Source organism: Macaca mulatta, chromosome 1, assembly GCF_049350105.2.
Source record: "Macaca mulatta isolate MMU2019108-1 chromosome 1, T2T-MMU8v2.0, whole genome shotgun sequence".
Lineage (NCBI taxonomy): Eukaryota > Metazoa > Chordata > Mammalia > Primates > Cercopithecidae > Macaca > Macaca mulatta.
In genome coordinates, this window is record NC_133406.1 from 65,799,213 (window position 1) to 65,820,385 (window position 21,173).

The following is a 21,173-nucleotide window of genomic DNA, read 5'->3' on the forward strand; positions in this document are numbered from 1 at the left end:
TGAGCAATCAGGCCAGCTCTTTCTTCTCCCCTGCTGTGGCTGGCAGGCATCACACTGCCCTCAGAGTCTGGGAATTCACCCCTTTGGACTCTGACCCTTCTCGGGGCCTTGCGAGAATCATGGCCTCTGAGCCTCAGAGCTACACACGGATTCGTGGAATTTCGGACTGCTCCTGTCCAGGAGTTGTGCGCCATCACTGTTATGGAAGGGAAGTAGCCCTGCATTAGGGGTCAGGAGACTCGAAGTCTAATTCTGCCTCAGCCACTTATGCCCTGAATGAACTGGGGAAAGTCACTTCACTTCTCATGAGTCCTTTGCTCTCTGCTGCTTTGCAGAATGACGATAACAATATTTACCTCTCAGAGTCCTTACCAATTAAAAATGAGATAGTGGATGAGAAAGTGCTCTGTTAACTGCAAAGTGCTGATGGAAGATAAAGCGATGTCATTTTTACGGTTGCCACTAAAGGCAGGCTCTGGTGGGAGGAGTGGTGGATCAGAGGAAACAACCTGACCTGGCAGAGGGTTGAGAGTAAGGGAAGGAAGTCCCTGCCCCAAAGTCATGCTCTTGCTCATGCTCCCAGTACCCCCTGCAGAGCTGTGTTCACAGTGGAATCAGAATGGCTTGACCCAACTGTCCTGATAAATCACGCAGAATGATGTGGCTGCTTCCTGCTTTCTCCTTTGGAGGGGTAGCCTCCCCTTTTCCATCCTCCTGCCCCCAGCTCCGTGCCCACCTCCTGCCCACCAACTCCACAGCGGGCTGCCACTGCCAAACGAACACCCCAAATTGGAACATATGTCACTCCTGGAGCCCCGTTCGCCTGTCCGCCACTACATGCCTATTTTCTAATTTCCAGCTGACATTTCCCTTAGTGAAATAAATGAATTTGCTCCGGCGGAGGCCCTGCTCGGATTAAGCTGCTGTCAGAGCCCCATGCGCCAAACAAATTGTTGCCCGCAGCCCACCGTGCGGGATGCATTCCAATGGGGGCTGGCAGGGGAAGGGCTGGGGGAGACCTAGGAGGAAACGCTCAGTCACACCGGTGGGCAGGCAAAGACTGAATGAGAGACCGTCAGGGCCGGAGCCCTGATGCCATAAGAGCCAGGGAACAGGGAATCAAACAGAATGAGACCGCCTGAGGGTGGAGGTGAGGGAGGAGGGGGCTCTGGGGAGGCTTCTGGGGCAGGTCCATAGGAGGAGAAGGTAATGGGAGATGAATCATGGAAAAGGCCCAGGGAAGGGAAAGGGGAGAGTCTCCAGTCTCCACTCTGAAGCTCCCATGGGAAAAGGGCCGGCCAGGGCAGACTCACTGCTCAGCGATGATGTATTCCCCTGGGAGGGGCGTGCAGGGCACCCCAGCCACCTGCACATGGTGGGCGATCTCGGAGAAGTCCAGACCCAGGTTCACGCCATGGATGGTCACTCGTGTCCCTCCTTCCGGCGGTCCAGACACCGTCAAAATCTGCAGTAGGAAAATGGGATTAAAATTTGGGTTGGCCACAGGGAGAGAAACAGCAGCGCCCTTCCCCCTTCCCCAGGGAGGTTTAAGAACCTATAGGCACCAGGAATTCTGGTGAGAGACTGTGTTTTGTCCACTTTTTAGGTTATCTCGGATCTTGACATCATATTCTGTTTTACACTGCTTCCTCGGTTCTTTAGGTCATTCATTCATTCATTTACTTATTAAAAAAATTATCAGAAAGAATACTAGACTCAAGGCAGAAAACCATGGTTTGAGACGTGTCTCTAACTTACTAGTTGCCTGATTACGATCAGTCACATAACGTCTCTGAACTTCAGTTTTCTTAGTTGTGAAGGACGTATAATCATTTCTGCCAACCTCGAAGGGAGCTTGGAAGAACCAAATAGAAGGTGTGCTAGGGAGCACTTTGGAAACCAGAGGACTTTGTAATCGTGACAGTGTTATTATTGCCCCTGTTGTGTCCTAGAGCCTGTTGGGGGTACAATGATGAATATGACAGGAAATTTGCCCTTATGAAACTTAGAGTCAAGGAGGATGAGATAAAGGCAGTTCATGAATACCACTGATTTGGGGTATACAGGGATAAGACAGATACAGAGGGAAAGCAGTGGGAGTGCGGGGAATAGAGTTTAGGTGTGGCTGCAGGGGAGATGGTCAAAGATGGAAAGTGCATTTGACACTGTTCTGCAAAAAACATCCTATACACATGCTAGGACCAAGAAGAAATAACTTTAGGATGTTCCAAATCTTTGCTGGCTTACTGTTAGCAAGGATTGCTTATTTATTCATTCCTTAATTCAGCCCCCAAACACTGGAAACAGAATAGCAGAATCCGGGTCTCTCAAGACATAATACAGTTCTATCTGGGAACAGACCAGGCTCTTGGAAAAATGCAGCTCTTTGGGACCCAACAGATCCCAGTGAGTAAGTTCACACTTTGTGGCCAATAGTTATCTGAAGCAGGAAAAATAATTAGAAGTGAACTCAATCCTAAATAGCAGAGGAACATAGAATTTCATAACTGGAAGGGATCTCAGAGTATCTTATTCTAAGATCCTTACTTTTCACAGCAAGATGCATGAGACCCAGAGAAGTCAGGGATATATCCAAAGTTTTGAACAACTTGTATACACAGTTGTAAAAAGGTCAAGTGTTCTTTTTACTACATCCTAGGGAGGGCAGGATGGAAGAAGGAAGAAGCAAAAAAAAAGGGGACTTGATGAAGATCGAGGGTCCACTAGAATCTCTCAGAAGAGGATACCTGGGCAGAGCCATAGCCTAACTGTTTTTAGACACTTCTGGACAGCCTCCCTCATGACCCTGTATGTGCTGGTGGAGTGTCTGATGGCGTGGCAGGGTCAGCGTACCCGGGGGTGGAGATGATGGATGAGTACAGGTGAACATGCTGTCGAGAGATATGGAGACCCTTCTTATCTCATTGCTTCTCGGCAGGTGCACTGCTCCCTTCCTGTGATGTGGGCACCATGAATTGTGCTGCCAATTCAGCCACCAACCACCAAGTGATAGTGAGAGAGAAAAGATGCTTCCTTCCCTCACTGCCTGGCTGATATGCTGTTCAGACTCCCAGTCTCTTGGTAAGTTGGCTGCAGAGCCGGGACTTGAACTCAGACCTCCTGCCTGTCTATCCTCCGTAGGACAAAGATGGTTCTGCCTCCTTTCCTCTGTCCCATCCAGGCCCTGAACACTCTTATCTGGAGGCTCATTTTACCCAAGTCACCTTGTCTATGGCTCTGACTCCCTTGTCTGAAAATAAAATATCTCCCTTATGAATAAAACTAAACAACACACATGAAATGAATCAAGGGAGATATAGTCAAGGGGGCTCAGAGGTGTCTCTGTATGCTGGGGGTGAGGGTGGGAGAAGGAAGGACAACTTGGAGAGGAAGGAGCTGGCATGAGGAACTGACAGCCACTATAGCTCTTCTGTCCCTGGACTCTAAAAATATCCAACAATAATCCATCCTGGCTGTTCCAGTCTCCCCTGGCACGGTTTCCTCAGGGACCTGGGACTCCTAGGCTCTGGGAAATGCATACTCGTTAATGAGAAACCGAAAGGGCTGCTTCCTTACCTGCTGCAGGAGAGCATCCATAGGAGACAATTTGCTTTTAGTTCCTGGTTCTCTTTTAATCCACTTGGAATGAGCTTCACCAGCCCCTCCATCCCCTTCCCTAGCCACCTGGATGGCATGAACCCACCTACTCAAAGGAACTGACAAAACAGTGTTGATTGGTTCTCTCTCCTTCCCCTACTTTTATTTCTTAAAAAACATTCTTTTGCTCGCTGCAGTTAATTACAACCTTTCAGAAAAACTGTGAAATGAAATCTTTCTGGAAAGCCTAAAAATATTTCTGTCTTGCAGGTAGCATGTGGGGACTGCATTGTGGATCCTCAGCGGCACTGGCAGCTTCCACGGGGTAGCTTCCTCCTGCTGGTAAATCACCGCAGTGCTTCCCTTCCAACATTCAGGGATCAGTGGCAGACACATGGTTGTGGCCATTGGGGTGCTGTAGGGTCTATTTGCTAGCACAGAGCTGCTCAGAAGCATAATTCAGCTTATATTGTTTAGAGAAGAAGACTTTTTTGGGGGGCAAATTACTAGCAAGTATTACAATCTTGGCATGAAGATACAAGTGAGATAGGTAGTTCCAGCTAGCAGCTGGGGGAATCCAAGTCAGGAGAATCAGTGTCCTTGTGGGTCATTAAACCAGGTCCACGGGGCTTGGAAAGTGCCTGGGGAGTGTAGGGTCTTTATGGAGGTCTTCTTTCTATGCTGTGTACCATGCTGCCAGCACCCAGGGTAGGTGGCAAGGGAGTTCAGGGGACAATGAAGCAACTATCATGCTCTGGGGCTTACAGGAGACACAGCTTATAGCTTCCTTGCTTAAAGCAAAACTGACACGTAAAATCCTGAATTTCCAAAACATAGATGAAGTGGTGATTATCTGATTTGCAAGTGGATTCCCAAGGCCTCCATTACTGATGACTTCCAAATCTATATGGTTGGTGCAGGCCCCTCTCCTGAGCTCCACAGCCATATATCCAATTGCTACTGGGCATCTCCACTTCCCCATTATGTCCCTCAGGCGCCTCAAATTTTGCCATGTCTAAAAATGAACTCTTAATTTTTCCTCCTCCTACCCCCAAGCCAATTACCCTCCCAGATCCTCTTTCAAGGTTAATGGACTCACCATGCACCCAGCCAGGAATTCTGCAAGCACCTTCAACTGTTTCTTTCTCTCATCTACCACGAATAATAAAGAAAGTCGCCAGGCCCTATCGGTTCTCACTCCCAGGTGTCTTTTGAGCCCATGTGTTCCAGAGTAGGTGTTCAGCAGGGCTCCATCATCTCCTACCCACACTAACCCCAAGGGTTTGCATGTAAATCTACTTTCCAATAGCTGCCAGGGTGACCTTCATGAACACATACTTGACCAGGTTACCAGTCTCTTGCTCTAAAAACCTTCCATGGCTCTGGCCATTGCCAAGGCAAAGTCCCTAATTCCTAAGGCTGGCCTGGCAGGTGTGGTCTTTCTGATTCTGATCCCTTTTACCCCTTCTGCCACACTTTCCATTCAATAGCACGTCATTCATGTCCTACCCTCTCAGTGGTTCCTTTCTACATCACGCTCTTTAAAAATCTCTGAGCCTTTGGACATGTTACCCATTCACCTCCAGCTTAAAAATCAGAGTGGCTCAGGGTGGAGGTCTGTGTGCAGAGTGCAAAGGAACAGAGAGAGGCACCCTGTAGAAGGCAGCTTCTGTTGTGTGAAGCCTTCCAGGCAGCTGAGAATGAGTCTAAGGGCCATGCCATCTCTGGTGGGCCCAGGAAGCAAGGACCCTGCATCCTGCCTTCTGCATTTCTTCTTAGGATCAAGTACTTGAAGATGGCCAGGGAGAGGAGGCTTGGTGACAAAGAATTTCTTCTCCAGAGAGGGAGTGAGCAGGATCTTGCAGGACACCACCTCAGACCAGGAAGCCGCAGGGTCCCAATCCCCCGACCCCCACCAGCCCTGCCCAACACACACAGAGACCATGTCCCCAGGGCTCTCTCTTAAAAGCAGCTTTTGATTGCAGGGCACTCAGGTCTGCATTCCACAAAGTTGGCTCTCCTGGAAGCCACGTCTGGCCTTTCTACATGGATCTATACAGGGGCAATTTGGCTGAGTCCCCAGCTACTGCTTGCAGGACTCTAAGCAAGTTCTTCCAGATCTGGATGGAGCTGAGAGGCTGCAGGGGAGGGGAGAGCTCATCTCCCACAGAGGTGAGGATGAGAGGCTGTGGTGGAGTCATATGGAGTGCCCCAATGACAGAAGGGAAACCAAAGTACGGCCAGCATGTTAGGCGGATCCATGTCTTGGTCAGTTTCAGATAGCTCTATGCTGCTGGCTACACTCAGGTAGGGGAGAAAGACCATCTGATGCTGGGAGAGTGTCTGCAGAAGGAAGAGAGTAACCTCTGGAATCAGACAGGCCTGAATTTAAATACCAGCTCTGACACTTACGAGTTATGTGACCTTGAATCTCAATATCCTCATTCACAAACAGATAATAATGCTTGCCTCACAGGGATGATGTGAAGATTAAGTGAGATAACATTTGGAGAGTTCTTAGTATGCTGGTTTAGAGAGTAGGTCTTGATAATTGGTAATCTCCTTCCCTGCACCTCTGTCTTTGTAGATGACTAAACATGGGATGTCAGAATTGGCAGGGTTAGAGGTGATGGAGGACAACACATGGATGAGGGAGCTCATCACAGATGTTGGCGTGACCCAGGGTGCAAAGAGCTGCTCATGGGCCTATTGGAGAATGCCCGAAGCCTGAGCTTGGGCAGAGAGTGGTGATGCCGCCACAGTAGGGCCCTGGCTTTGGTGAGTTCTGTGCCCTGCACAGAAGCAGATTCAGAGCCAGACATCATCCTTTCACCCAAAATAAATTTGGAAGAACACTGGCCCTGTACAAGACGTTCTTTATTATTTCCTCCCTCCCTTCTGCCCATTTCTTCTTTCCCTGGCTATCAGCCATTCTGGGGTAGGTGCAGCATTCCACAATGAACTCAATTAATTCTTTCAGGGAAGTACTTCTGAATGAGACACCCACACAAACAAATGATTTGACAGTTTGGGGTATGTGTGTGTGTGTGTGTGTGTGTGTGTGTGGTGGGGAGGTGGAGAGAGGGGGAAGGGAAGTGAAACGTCAAATCAGCAGGGAAGATCTTTGGATACTGACTCATTTGAGCCCCATGCTTTTCACCCCATATTATACTGTGGACTAGAAGTCTATCTGAATTCTCCCCATGTGGACCTCAGAAGTGAGAGCTAGAAGAAGGGGACTGGAGAAAGAACATCCTAGAAGCAGCCTGCTGCTGTTGAGTTGGGGTGAAAGGGGTCACTGAGGCTCTCCCCTCTGTGCTGTGCTGGCACTGCCTGTGTGCCCTTCCTCTGCCCACCCCTCACACTTGGGACCCCCCAGAGTCCTGGCCCTGTCCTCTTACGGACTACAGTCTTGTGCTGCAAATAGACGTTTTGGTCAATGATGGACCATATATACGACGATGGTCCTTTAAGATTATAATGGAGCTGAAAAATTCCTACCACTTAGTGGCATTGTGGCAGTCATAAGTTGTAGGAAAGCCTAGGGAAGCATATACAATTATGTACAGCACATAATACTTGATAATGATGCTAAATGACTAGGTTATTCGTTTACGTACTTACTATATTTTTTATTGTCATTTTAGAGTGTATTCCTTCTACTTATTAAAAAAAAGCTAACTGTAAAACAACTTCAGGGAAGACCTTCAGAAGAGATTCCAGAAGAAGGCATTGTCATCATAGGAGACAGCAGCTCTTTGCGTGCTATTGCCCCTGAAGTTCTCACAGTGGGACAAGATAAGGAGGTGGAAGACAGTGATATGGATGATCCTGACCCTGCGTAGGCCTAGGATGATCTGTGTCTTTGCGTCTTAGTCTTTAACAAAATAATCTTAAAAAGTTAAAAAGTGAATTTCAAAACTAGAAAAAAATCTTACAGAATAAGGATATAAAGAAAGAAAATATTTTTGTACGGCTATACAATGTGTGTGTTTTAAGCTAAGTGTTGTTACAAAAGAGTCAAAAGGTTAAAAAGTTAAGTCTATAAAGTAAAAAGTTATAGTAACCGGCCGGGCGCCGTGGCTCATGCCAGCACTTTCGGAGGCCAAGGTGGGCGGATCACCTGAGGTCAAGAGTTTGAGACCAGCCTGACCAACGTGGGGAAACCCCGTCTTTACTAAAAATTAGTTAATTTACTTTACAAAATTAGCTGGGCATGGTGGTGCATGCCTGTAATCCCAGCTACTCGGCAGACTGAGGCAGGAGAATCGCTTGAACCGGGAGGTGGAGATTTCAGTGAGCCGAGATAGTGCCACTGCACTCCAGCCGGGGCAACAACAGTGAACTCCGTCTCAAAAAAAAAAAAAATTTTTTTTGTAGTAACTAAAGTTAATTTACAACTGAAGAAGAAAACAATTTTTAAATTAATTTAGTATAGCCTAAGTGCATACTGTCTTTACAGTTTATGGTAGTGTACAGTAATGTCCTAGGCCTTCACATTTACTCACCACTCACAGAACTCACCCAGAGCAACTTCCAGTCCTGCAAGCTGGAAATGGTAAATGCCCTAAATATGGTGTACCATTTTTAATCTTTTACATCATATTTTTACCAGCCCATTTTTATGTTTAGATACGCAAGTACTTACCATTGTGTTACAATCGCCTGTGGTGTTCAGGACCAGTCACATGCAGTACGGGTTTGCAGCCTAGGTGTGTAGTAGGGTACACCATCTAGGTTTATGTAAGTACCCGCCATGATGTTCACACAAGGATGAAATTGTCTAATGACACATTTCTCAGAATGCATCCCCATGGTTAAGTGATGCATGACTGTACGTGTGCTCGCTGGGAAAGCTCAGGGGCCCCCACAGCTATAGGGTATAAAGCCTCTATGCATTTGACATGCTGTTCCCTGTGCTGGTCAAGCATGCCCACTGACAAATGCCTACCCAGCCTCAAGTCTCTACTCAAAAGACGCCCCCTCAGGGAGGCCTCCCCTGACTCCTTTAGCAGATTTAGTAGCCCCTTCTTCTACCCTCCCACTTCCCTCTATGAACACCTCCAGGACCACGATTGCCACACTACACTGTAACTACTTATTCCCTCAATAAGACAATAACTATCTTGGGACAAGGGACTATCTAGATTTTCTTAGCAAACTAATCCTTAGCACACTGCCTGGAACAGAGTAACTGTCAATAAATATCCCCAATTCCCTGTTAAAAGGAAATGCTGGTCTCAACCAGATACTACAACAGACTGTGTTCTTTAATGATGACTGGAGGAGTGGAGGTACGTAACTGTTGCCTGAGAGTGATGTAGTATTTTAACATCGGGATCATTAAACAGCTCTTCCTGCAATCTCCCTTGCTTTAATTTAAGCCAATTTCTGGTTTGATTCCTCATCGAATGGAGGACTGAACAGCTGCCTCCTCATCAAACATCTTTCAGCTACTGAAGACAGCAATTAAGTCACCCCTGGCCTTTGCTTCTGCAGTTCTTCCAGCCTTTTCACTGACGATCTTGGTTTCTAAACCCTTTGATCATTTTGGATGCTTTTCTCTGGACCCTCGGATTTCTATGCATCTTTTGAGAGTGTAGTGACCCAGACTCGGGTTGTGGCTTCAGCAAAGGCCTGATTGATTGATGAGCAGTAAGGAGGGCCTGCGAAGATGACTTCCTTTGCTTGTCACACACGCCATTAACCAGGCTGGCCGTGGGCAAAACCCAGTGCAGGATAAACATTTGGTATCTTTCCCATGTTCTTTTGTGTTTTCCTCCCAGGGGTTCTTTCCCCCATTTTAGGCACCTTTCACTCAGCTGTTCCCTCCTCCCTTTCTGTATTTGTATACAACAAGTACAAAAAATGTATTTGCACCTTAATGGGACTTTAAGTTGTGTTATTACTTGGCTTTAAGATCACTGATATCTATTGACTGTAGAATAAAAAGTGTGTCTATTGTTTGCAGGATTCAGAGGGAAAATAAGGGAAACACTTTGGGGTAGAGAGCTCAGGCTAGCAGCGCTAAACCCTGCCCCAGGAGCAGTCAGTGACCACGCCCAGGTATAAAGGTGGCTAGTTTAAGTCCTGGCCATGCACTTCTTGATCTGTATATGTTAAGCCAGGAAGACTAGGCCAGCAGGATGTGGGATCAGGCAGGCATGCCTAGGTCACAGCACATATGACGATGGCAGGGGACTAAGCAGGAGATTCCTATCTTCTGCTGAGGCCCTCTCAAAACTTCCAGAAACCTCTGGTTTAGGGAGTCACTTCTCCACCTGCTCAGACCCCACCTGGACAGCAGCACAGCCCAACTGAACCCTGGAGAGTGCCAGGGCACCCCAGCTAAATCTGTGTTCCTGCCAGACCCTGTCATGTTTGTTTTCCTCCGTGGGTGCCATGACCTGGAAAGCAGCCGCCGTGATGCTGCACCCGACCTCATTCTTGCAGCCACTAATTGAACAGTTTGGAGGGAACTGTGCCACAAAGCAGCCCAAGGGCAAGAGCAGATGCAGCCGATTAATTACAGCTGGGGAGATGCGAAGGGCTGCACCGGGGAGGCGCTGGAAGGCCCAGGGGCTTGGCAGCCTGGGGAGTGAGTGCTCAGGTGGGCTGTTCCCAGGTTCAGCCTCAGGCAGAGCCTTGTTGGGGCAGGGTTGGGGCCAACTTCAGAGTAGGGGCTTGTCGGGGCAGAGGAGCTTGGTGGGAGCTTCACAAAGCTCAGCTCCCATTCTAGACACCCTATCTTCCTCTGGTTGTGTCACTGGGCTCATAGAGATGGCGAGAAAGAAGCCAGAAGCAGGGCTTCAGCTCCAAGGTATTGAAGATTCTGAGAACGATGGCTGCTGCTTTCACATTCTTTAAGTGCTTATAATGAGTAAGGACTTATGCCAGGGGCTTTACATATGTTATCCCACTAAGGGCTCAAAACAAGCTATGAGGTGTTATCATCGTTCCCATTTTTCAGATGAGAAATAGTGTCCCAGAGAGGTTAAGTAACTTGTTTAAGGTTCCACAGTGAGTGGCAGAGCCCAGCCAGGTTTATCTAACTGCTGCTTTTTGCCTTCCCACAGCACTGCCCCGGGGAGACCCCTATCCTTGGTCACCCACCATAAGAACGCATGCCCTGGCCTGCTCTTCGCTTCTGTCTGCTTAGGCACTCCAGCCCCTTTCCCTTTCTTCCCATCTCGGCAGCAGGCTTAAGATGCACAGATCAAGAAGTGCATGGCGAGGACTTAAGACACGGTTAAGGCCATGCCTTGCTGCTTTCCAAGGAGCTCTGGAGTTGGCCTTGCTGGTCACTGCCTTTACTCCTGCTCTCTCTGGCTCCCTGAACTTCTCAGCATCCATCCCCACTCCTCTCTGACCTCAGCCAGGCAATATCCACACTCCCCTCTTGGCCTTGCCCCTTTGTCTCTCCCTGTGAATGTCCAGTCTCCCCAAACAATGCCGGGACTGGGGACTACTGACTTTCTTCCCATCTCTGCAGCAGGCTTGAGGAAGAGCTTGGTGCCAGCTCCTTTCTCTCCTCTGGCTCTGCAGATTGACAGTTGTATTTGTCCAAGTGAGCTCAGGAAAGAGATGAAGGATAGTATAGTACACGGGTCAAACATAGGGGCTCTTGAGTCAAGTAGCTGCAGGTCAAATTCCAGTTCTAAAACTTACTCTCAATGTCACTTCAAGAAAGTTATCAGACCTTGGCCGGGCGCAGTGGCTCACGCCTGTAATCCCAGCACTTTGGGAGGCCGAGGCGGGTGGATCACGAGGTCAGCAGATCGAGACCATCCTGACTAACATGGTGAAACCCCATCTCTACTAAAAATACAAAAAAATTAGCTGGGCATGGTGGCGGGCGCCTATAGTCCCAGCTACTTGGGAGGCTGAGGCAGGAGAATGGCGTGAACCCAGGTGGCAGAGCTTGCAGTGAACCAAGATTGCGCCGCTGCACTCCAGCCTGGGCAACAGAGTGAGACTCCATCTCAAAAAAAAAAAAAAAAAAAAAGCAGAAAAAGAAAGTTATCAGACCTCATAGTGCTTCAGTGTCCTCATCTATGAAATGGGTCTAATGACAATACTAACTTCTATTTCATAACAGTTGTTTTGAGGTGGAAATGAGATGACATATGTGAGGTGCTGAGCTAAGTGCAAGGTAAGTATTCCGTGAAAGTTGGCTATGATTTTTCTCATGACTATTTTATGTTGAAGAAATCCAGGTGGAAGCTGGGTTAGCTGAGGTCCAAAGGAAAAGTAGCTTTGTTTTCACGAGCATCCTATGCAGGTGGAGCCTCTGGGTCCTGTTCTTGATGGGAACTCAGGGCAGGGGCAGACAGGCTGACTCGAGAAGGAGAGGTGGTTGGTGTGGACGTTGCCCAGCGTGGCATTGGCTGCCCCTCTGATGGGCCTGCGCAGCTCTCACCATGGTTTCCAGCAGGTGGGCAGTGCCCGCCCACTGGATTTGTAAAAGGAGACAGGAGAAACTAATGTCAGAGCCTCCCAGAAGGAGAAGAGGTGCCGAAGAAGCCACTCCAGAATGGCCTCAGCCCCGTCAGCATCCTCAGCGGATGTTCATACTCTGTATTAAAAGCTTTTGTGTCTAAGATTGGGATTTCAGGAGGGTTCTGCCCTGAGGAGCCCCCTAATCAGGACAAACCAGTGAGGACAAGTCGAGGATGCGTTGACAGCTTCTCCTCTCTTTCCTAATCCTCTCACTCATTTGACTTAAGAGGGCAGCAATGCCAACTTTGTGGCTGCACGTTTTCATTCCTTCCTGGCTCCTAAAGACACCTGGATGCTGGGTCTGAGAAAGCGAATTGTGGTATTCTTTTCCACTTGGAGTGTATGTGTGTGTGTGTGCCCGTGTGTGCACTCTTCACAGTAGACTAGAGCCCAGCTGACGAGCTCTGTAGGAATCTATGACATTGGCGGTGCCAGCTCTCCTGCCCGGCGTGAATCCTTGCTGGCTCTGTCTTAGCTGATAGTACATTCAAAACCTAATTGTTATCTCAGCAGAGTAACTCCATTATTCATCCTGACACCATTCCCCGTTAGCTGTTTGTTGCAGTGATGTTATATTAATGAGGCCTGCAAATAAATGAACGAAAGATCAGAGTGCCGGCTTGTTTCTCAGGAAAGCTGGCTGACTTATTTATTTATTTGTGGGGAACTTTGCAGTGAGTCACTCTGGCCCTGGGCAGGTGGCTTTTGGCCTTTCCTGCAGAGATTTGGTGCAGCCTTGCAGATAAATACTTGTAAATGTCCCAGTTTCCCCAACAGTTTCACAAATGCATTTGCATCTGAGATAATCCAGGCAAAACCAATCTACTTTAAATTATTTGTGCAAGTGGAGAACAGGAGCCAGCAGGAGTGATGGATCATCTCAAACTATTAAGTTATCAACAATTATTTGAGCTTGGTTTTGGAGGCCAGTGTACATGGTTTTCTATAATTGATTTTCTTTCTCAGTTACATGTACCTAAGATATGTAAGATAATGTTAAAGAGAATTTATATTCCCTAAGCATGGACTATGGAGGTGATGGAGAAGTTACTGAGGTTGAAAAATTCATAAAGTAAAAGCTACATGGTGGTCAATGGAGAAACAGCTGTAAACCTAACACCCCCACTGCCTGGCATCAGTGTGGCCGTATGGTGCAACGTGCCAGGTGACTTTGGGAACACACAGGAATGTTCTTTCACATCTTAAGGGTGGTGGGCTCCTGGTCACACCAACTCTGGTGTTCATCTCCTGAATCTTAAGCCTGCTTTGCCTTGGCTTCACCCTGATCTGTTCTTGCCTGCAAGTGTGAACCACCTGGGCCCCATTGTCTGGCCTCTCCCATCAGGCTGAGATGATTGAGAGGTCAGAGCTGCCAGGCCAGGGAATCCAGATTTCACTTTAGCTTAGTGGCCATCTCATTGGTGGGCATAGCAAAAACAACAACAACAACAACAACAACAACAAACCCAACTGAATGTGATAGCTTCAAGAAATAACTGGGGTAGGGGTTAGAATAATGCTTCCCCCTGAAAGGCAAGAAGTGACTGCCCCAAGTTCACATGCACCCCAATATCCCCTTCTTGTTGTTTTTCCTCCCACTCATAGGAGTAAGTGTGGACCTCATTATGTTTAGGAAGACAGTTAGGTGAAGGTTACTTTAAGGCTCAGTACAAAGGGTAACCAATATTCCCAATTTGTCTGGCATCTCTTGGTAAGTTCCAAGAGGATTCTGATTCTGGACACAGACATTTTTGTTACACTTGGGGTGGGATGAGGTGGGGAAATGTATAGCCAAGGAACAGCCCCCCATCCCCCTCACCACGGTGTGGTGGAGGAAGTCTGCCTTCTGCTCTGCTGCTAACCAGATATGGGTGTGACACTGGGCTAATTCTTTATTTCTCTAAGCACTGTTTCCCCAACTCTTAAGTGGAGATAATCATAGCCATCTTGCAGGGTTGTTTGGAGGAGTAGGCTCAGAGCCTGGCAAATGGGAGAGTCTTGTTAAAGAGAAGCAATTGTCATGAAGACTCCCAGAATTAGAATGTTGGCTGGTCGGCTCATGTTCCTTGCCTGAGGTTAGTGTCCTCATTAGCAGGAGACCTGTATCCCTGCTTCAGTCCTCCTTCTACACAGGACACAACTGCAGAGGGTGGAGGTTAGAAGTCTGCCCCAGGCCTTTTGGAGGAAGCACAGTGCCCTGCAGGGCAGTCAGTTTCCAGCCTCTTCCAGGTAGCCAATGTTCAAGGATAGGCTGGGGCTACATTGGAAGAGGCTGCATAACCTAATCTCCCTAACCAGGACTCATGTAAACATGCGACAGACAACTTCCAAGCCCAGCACAGTTCATGGCATACAGTTGTCATTAATTAAATATTCATTTAATGAGTGAATTAATGTATTTGGAATGGTGGCATCTCCCCCCTCTGATCAGAATGCTCACTCTTATGGTTTGACTCTTGTCTCCTCAAAATTCATATGGTAAAGACCTAATTCAGTACCTTAGAATGGCACCTTCTTTGGATATAGGGTCTTTAAAGAAGTAATCATATTAAAATGAGATAATTAGGGTGGTCACTAATCCAATATGGCAGGGCATTTATTAAAAAAAGAAAAAAAAAAAACTAGGGAGACAGATACACACACAGAGATAGAATGCCGTGTGGACATGAAGGCAGAGGTCAGGTTGATGCTTCTACAAGCCAAGGAATGGCAAAGATTCCAGCAACCACCAGAAGCCAGGAAGGAGGCCTGCAGCAGATTCCCCCTCACAGAGCTCAGAAGGAACCCACACTGCTGACACCTTGATCTTGAAGTTCAGGCCTCCAAATACATTCAGGTTGTTTAAGCCACCTGTTTGTGTTTCTTTGTTAAGGCAGCCCTGGGAAACTGATATACTCGCTTGGAGTGAAGAAGACCTCTGTTATGTGAGCTCCAAAATCCCTTTACCCGCCCTGAGTTTATCTTTCTGAGAAAATATTCAGTCTCTTCCTTTACTGCTGGATCCTGCCTACTCATGGCTCCTTAAGAAATGTTTTTCTCTGGGCCTTCCTTTCCAGTGGGTGGCTCCTAACACCCTCCTCTTTGAGGTCCCAGCAGGTCCTGAAGCACAAGCTGGGGAAACGGAAACGTGGCGGGCCAGGCATCTCATGGGCTTTCCAGTCCTCTGCATGTCTCCTGTTTCTAGGGTTGAACAGGTGACACGTGCACAGACACCCATGATGACAGCTGGAAATGGGAGCAGCTCAGGAGGCCTCCCACGGGGGACAGCATCATTATCACACCACGAACTCGCTGAGAAGGAGCAGACGGTGAGTCCTGAGGGGGTCCTAACCTGAAGTTTATGCAAACTGTGAAATTCAATAGCCTGTACAACTTGTTCTACATGAAGCTGCCATAAAAGATGAGTCCCTCGGGGTGGGCCTGGTTGCCATGGAGAAGATGGGGTAAGGAGGGGTTAAGGAAGAACACAGCTGTTTATCTAACTATGTGTGCACCCACTTCTTTTTCTAACATAGAACTCCTTTGAGATCATCTCATTTATTTCTCTGTTGTCCCAGGAAGGACAGCATCCATTCCAGCTTCCACTTATTTCCAGGTGGAGATTCTGCCACCCCAAACTGCCATCACAGGCCATCTTAGAATCCTTCTCTTTTCATCCTTCAAGAAGGATCTTTGTAGTAAGTGGCTTCTATTTACTGCACAGAGTGGCTGCACTAAGGAGGGCACCCGTTCTGAAGATGAAGGCTGAGGACAAGGAGGTCTACATCAAAGGGTATGGGCCTCATGGAAGTCCGATGATTCAGAGGTTTGGGGAAAACATCTATGCCAGTGCAAAGGGATTAGCCAAGAAAGCTGAAGTAAAGAAAATGAGTTGGCCAGGCACGGTGGTGCATGCCTATAAATCCAGCACTTAAGTCGAGGCGGGCAGATCACTTGAGGTCAGGAGTTTGAGACCAGCCTGGCCAACACAGTGAAACCATGTCTCTACTAAAAATACAAAAATTAGCTGGGTGTGGTGGCACGTGCCTGCAGTCCTAGCTACTCGGGAGGCTGAGGCAGGAGAATCCCTTGAACCTGGGAGGCAGAGGTTGCAGTGAGCCAAGATCACACCACTGCACTCCAGCCTGGGTGACAGAGTGACACTCCATCTCAGAAAAGAAAATAAAAGTAAAGAAAAGAAAAGAAAATCTCCTTAAAGGTTACTTTTAGCAAATTACATATTCTTGCTGAAAACACCATAGAGATGAGATTGTGTCCTTCTCAGAGCATTCTATTGAAAGGTACATGAGGTTGATTTTTCCCATTACTGGCTTTGTTTACTTTGATCAATTGGTTTAGGTGAGGTCTACCACGTTTCTTCACTGCCCAGTTACTATTGTTCTTGTTATAATTAATAAGTATCTTATGGGAAGGTAGCTTAAGGTTATGTAAATATCCTATTTCTCATCACACTTTCATCTACTAATTTTAGTGTTCATTGACCATTCTTTGCCTGAAACAATTATTACTGTGTACTTTGCCAAATGGTGGTTTCTATTTCTGTAATTCCTTCTACATTTTTTAGTTGGAATTCTAGTGTAAAGAAGAGTTTTTCTGTCTATTTATTTATTTAGAGACAGGGTCTTGGCCGGGCGTGGTGACTCACGCCTGTAATCCCAGCACTTTGGGAGGCCAAGGTGGGCGGATCACTTGAGGTCAGGAGTTTGAGACCAGCCTGGCCAACATGGCAAACCCCGCCTCTTCTAAAAATACAAAAATTAGCCAGGCATGGTGGTGCATGTCTGTTGTCCCATCTACTCAGCAGGACGAAGAAAGAGAATTGTTTGAACCCGGGAGCTGGAGGTTGCAGTGAGTCGATTGTGCCACTGCACTCCAGCCTGGGTAACAGAGCGAGGCCCTGTCTCAAAAAAAAAAAAAAAAAGTTAAAAAAAAGACAGGGTTTCTCTCTGTTGCCCAGGCTGGAGTGCAATGGCATGACCATAGTTCACTCTAGCCTCAGACTTCTGGAATCAAGTGATCCTCCCACCCTAGTCTCCCGAGTAGCTAGCACTACAGGTATGCACCACCACATCCTGCAAAATTTAAAACTATTATTATTATTTTTTAGAGATCAGGATTCTGCTGTGTTGCCCAGGCTGCTCTTGAACTCCTGGCTTCAAGCAGTCCTCTCAGCTTCTGCCTCCCAAAGAACTGGGATTACAGGCATGAGCCATCGTAGCTGTCCCCCCATTATTTATTTAGTTGTTTGTTTCTTTTTATCAGGAAGAACCACAGATTCTTATTCTATTGGTGAAATCCACAGCTATCATTTTTTATGTTCTTGCTCAAATTGCCCAGATTCGGCCTCTGAGATCCCCTTTGAGTTGCCGCAGGTGCCCTTTTGATAGGTCCCGTACAGGTAATTTTTGGTACTTCTTGCCAAAGAAATACATAACCTGAATTTGATCATGAGGAAACATTAGACAAATCCAAATTGAGGGACATTCTACAAAATAACTAGCCTGTGCTTCTCAACAGTATCAAGGTCATAAAAGACAAAAAAGGACTGAGGATTAAAGGACAAAGGAGACATGACAATAGAATGTCACATGGTATCCTGGATTGGATCCTAGACCAGAAAAAGGACATCGGTGGGACAATTAGCAGAATGTTAATAAGGCATGTATATTAGATGATATTATTGTATCCATGCTGATTTCCTGATTTTGATAATTATACTGTGGTTATGTAAGATGTTAACTTTGGAAATATGGGTGAAGGGTATATGAAAGTTCTTTGTACTATTTTTGTACCTTTTTATAAGTCTAAAATTATTTCAAGAATGAAAAGTTAAAGAAAGAGACAATGACTTTTACAAGGAAAGGAGGATGGGGTGGGGGTAGGAGAAAATGAAAAGGAAAAAATATCGAAATGAAAATAAAGAAATGAAAGAAAATATTCCAGATAATCATGAATACAACATTCCAGGCCTGGATGCTCCCTCCCCCATGTCCTGTTCAGAGTGAGGTGCCCCGAGTGGCTTGGGACACAGCATGGATTTGTCTCTCTCCAAAGATGCTCCTTCCTTTCTCAACAGCCTTGACTTGAAAAGCACCAGCAGGAGATTGGGGCCTCTGATGCCTGCTGATATGTTCACTGGGAAAATCAATTACAGCCTAATTACCTCAGGGGGTTAATTAGCCTCGTGTAGCTTGGGTGTCCTCTGTGAACAGAGCAGCCCATCAGCCCCCAGTCAGCGAGCAGGGGCAGCTGAGGCAGAGGTTTCCCAGTGAGAAGCTTGCCTTGGGGCTGGAAAGGGGCCCCAGCCAGTCGGGGAGTGGATGGTGCAGCTGCTGGGGCTGGCAGAGGCGGGTGGTGCTGATGGAAGCAAGTCTCTGCCTAATTTAAGCTCCCCCACACCACGGGTGCCCACAGATGTAGAGACTGACAACTGCAGCAGCAAGAATTACGGAACAGTGCAAGTTCTCAGGCCAGCAGTGGCCGGAAATCACTCGAATCAGGGAGAAGGCACGGAGCCCTGAGCAGCTCAGGAAGCTAGCTGTCTGAGGGCAGAGGCTGGGGCACCGCCAGCAGCCCCTGCAAACTTTCTCCTCCAGAGACCTAAAGACACAGGAGAAAGTCAGGAGGCACCATCCCTGGTCACAATCAAGAATAAAATGGGATTGAAGTAGCTCTGTCTTTGAAAGGCAGTGTGTGTGCTCTCCTAACTCCTCTCTGCATGGATGAATGAGGGCCTGGAAGCAGTAAGCACTCTCCCACTGACAGCCCTGCACTGTCTGGGATATGCTGCCTTGTGGATGGATTGCATCTATCTGGTCCAGGAAAGGTTAAGGAAGGGGAAGCACGTCTTCTTCTTTAATGTACTTGGGAATATTGTGAAGAATTTAAAAATGGTTTTATAATTAAATATGAGTTCAAATACTGGCTCTGCCACTTATCAGCTGTATAAACTTGAGCATGTCACTCAATTTCTCTGAGCCTCATTTTCTTCATCTGTACAATGGGGGTGAGAATACTTATTTCCCATAGTTGTTGTGAGGATTAAATGTAATTTACACACATTAAATAAATAATTTCTACCTCTTCAAATAACCTATCTGTAGGTTAGCAGCACCCATTCCATCTTAAGGGTTTCTTTTAAAACTGATCTGTGGTTTTGATATGATCATGGAGATGTTCTAGAAGTTTCCCAATATTCTGTGATATAGGTGAGGACAAGAGTTGCTTTCCCTGGTCAGCAGGGAAAACGAAGCAGGGAAAAGGATGGTGCAGCAGCTCAGGGAAGACGCAGAAAAGGAGCAGCCCCTCCCTCCTTTCTTAAACATGCAGACCACTGGGTACCTGCCTGGGCCTTTATTCCTAGTCACCATCAGGAAGGTGCAGTTAGTTTCAAAGTATGAGTGACAGTTATATACTAGGGAGCAGTGAAAAGGGAGCACAGAACACAACCAGAGTTAAATACAGCGACTCCTCTCCCAGGCCATTTGAAACCCAAGCAATTGCATTTTCATCCACATTATCTATTCATCTTCCTTTGAAATTTGCTATTTTGGAAACATCATTTTTTCCCCAGGATAATTAACTTCCTTTTCTTTCCATTAAAATGCATGAAAAAATTGGGACAGGGAGTAAATCCTGGGAAATGGCACGGTGGCTAATGCAGTGCTTGCCTTTACTCTCCTCTTCCGTTCTCAGCTTTGCAACTCTGAGCTAATTGCGGCTCCTGAAATCACATTTCTGCTGAGAAAAGCTAAACCTGTTTTCTGAAATGTTCACCCACCATGGAGCCAATTTCTCCTCCTCACTTGGCTCAGCCAGCCTGGCAGGGAGACTGGGCTGGCTCTGCCTCCCTTGTCGTGTGCACGTGCACACCAATGCACTTGTACATTCATGCGCAGGCATGAGGATGCGCTTCCATACGCTTACCTCTTATACCTAGACAGGGGCCATCGAGACACACATAAGAGGTTTCCTACACCCCCCACATTAAACTCACTCTACGCCAAGAATTTGTCCACAGAGTCTCAATTTGCACTCCTCTCCCACTGTCTTGGGGTCAGCTCTTGGCTGCCCCTTCCTACTCTAGGGACTTGGAGGACTTACCTCGGTGATTTGAGGGTTGGAGCACTTGACATTGTGGCTGGACCAGTCGAGCCAGGGGCTGGAGGGGCTGGTACAGTGCTGGTGGAGGGTGCACCTGCGCTCGCCGCTGCACCAGCCACACTCAAACTTCCGGTCGGCCTTGAGGCAGAGGCCGCAGCTCTCCCGCTGGGCTGCACACTTGTAGAGATGGACTGCAAAGAGAGCAGGTGGTCACAGATGAAACCAGAAAGGGCTGCTCACAATATGCCCTACTCTTGCAGGTGTGATAGAAACTCTTCCTCACCATGGATAACACCACTGATCATCATTATCATTGCAAGAATGACTGATGGGGAATTAATAAATTGAGCCTCTTACCAGTCACTTAAGGGCACTAGGAAGCATAATATTATTTAAGAATTCTGGCTCTAGATGGAATCAGATTAGGGCTTTAATTGCGGCTTCACTACTTCCTAGCAATGTGACAAAGGATTTCACTTCCTTGAACCTCACTTACCTAATCTCTAACATGAAGATAATCATTGTTTTTTTGTGAGGTTGGAATAAGATACTGCATATTAAGTGTTTAGCACAGTGCCTGTAACATATCTGATGCCCTATACATGTTTATTATCTTTTCTTTGAACTTGTGCTATATTCTTATGCTGCCTTTTCTCTTACTCTCACACTCTCACATATGGTCCTCATGCAGGAAGTAAGGGCTGCTTTCCTCCATCGAAGGAAAAATGAGGCTCAGAGAGAGATAATGACTCTTAGAGCTTAGTAAGATTAGTGACCCAAACTGGAATCTTCAAACTCCCACTTGCTATGCTGCTAAATGGTAGGTCTTGAGAAGAGAGGAGTCTTGTCTGGCAAACTGGAAATTGCATGGGTTTGAGAGAGGAGTCAGCTTGGGGTTAAGGAAAGGCCAGGTGGCTAGCAATGGGGGAAGAATTGCTGATTAAAAAAAAAAAAAAAAAAGAGGGTGACACAGT

At 47.1% G+C, this 21,173-nt stretch overlaps 1 protein-coding gene across 2 annotated transcripts in view; it reads right to left on the reverse strand.

Moving 5' to 3' along the window:
- The window catches only part of PLXNA2 (plexin A2), a 217,436-nt gene that overhangs the window by 32,766 nt on the left and 163,497 nt on the right, over window positions 1-21,173 (reverse strand). For both annotated transcript variants that reach the window (XM_001110951.5, XM_077937065.1), the window contains exons 12-13: window positions 20,200-20,390; window positions 1,314-1,465 (exon numbers count right to left, since the gene is read on the reverse strand). In XM_001110951.5, coding sequence (XP_001110951.4) covers window positions 1,314-1,465; window positions 20,200-20,390 — 343 coding nt within the window. The remainder of the gene's footprint in view (window positions 1-1,313; window positions 1,466-20,199; window positions 20,391-21,173) is intronic.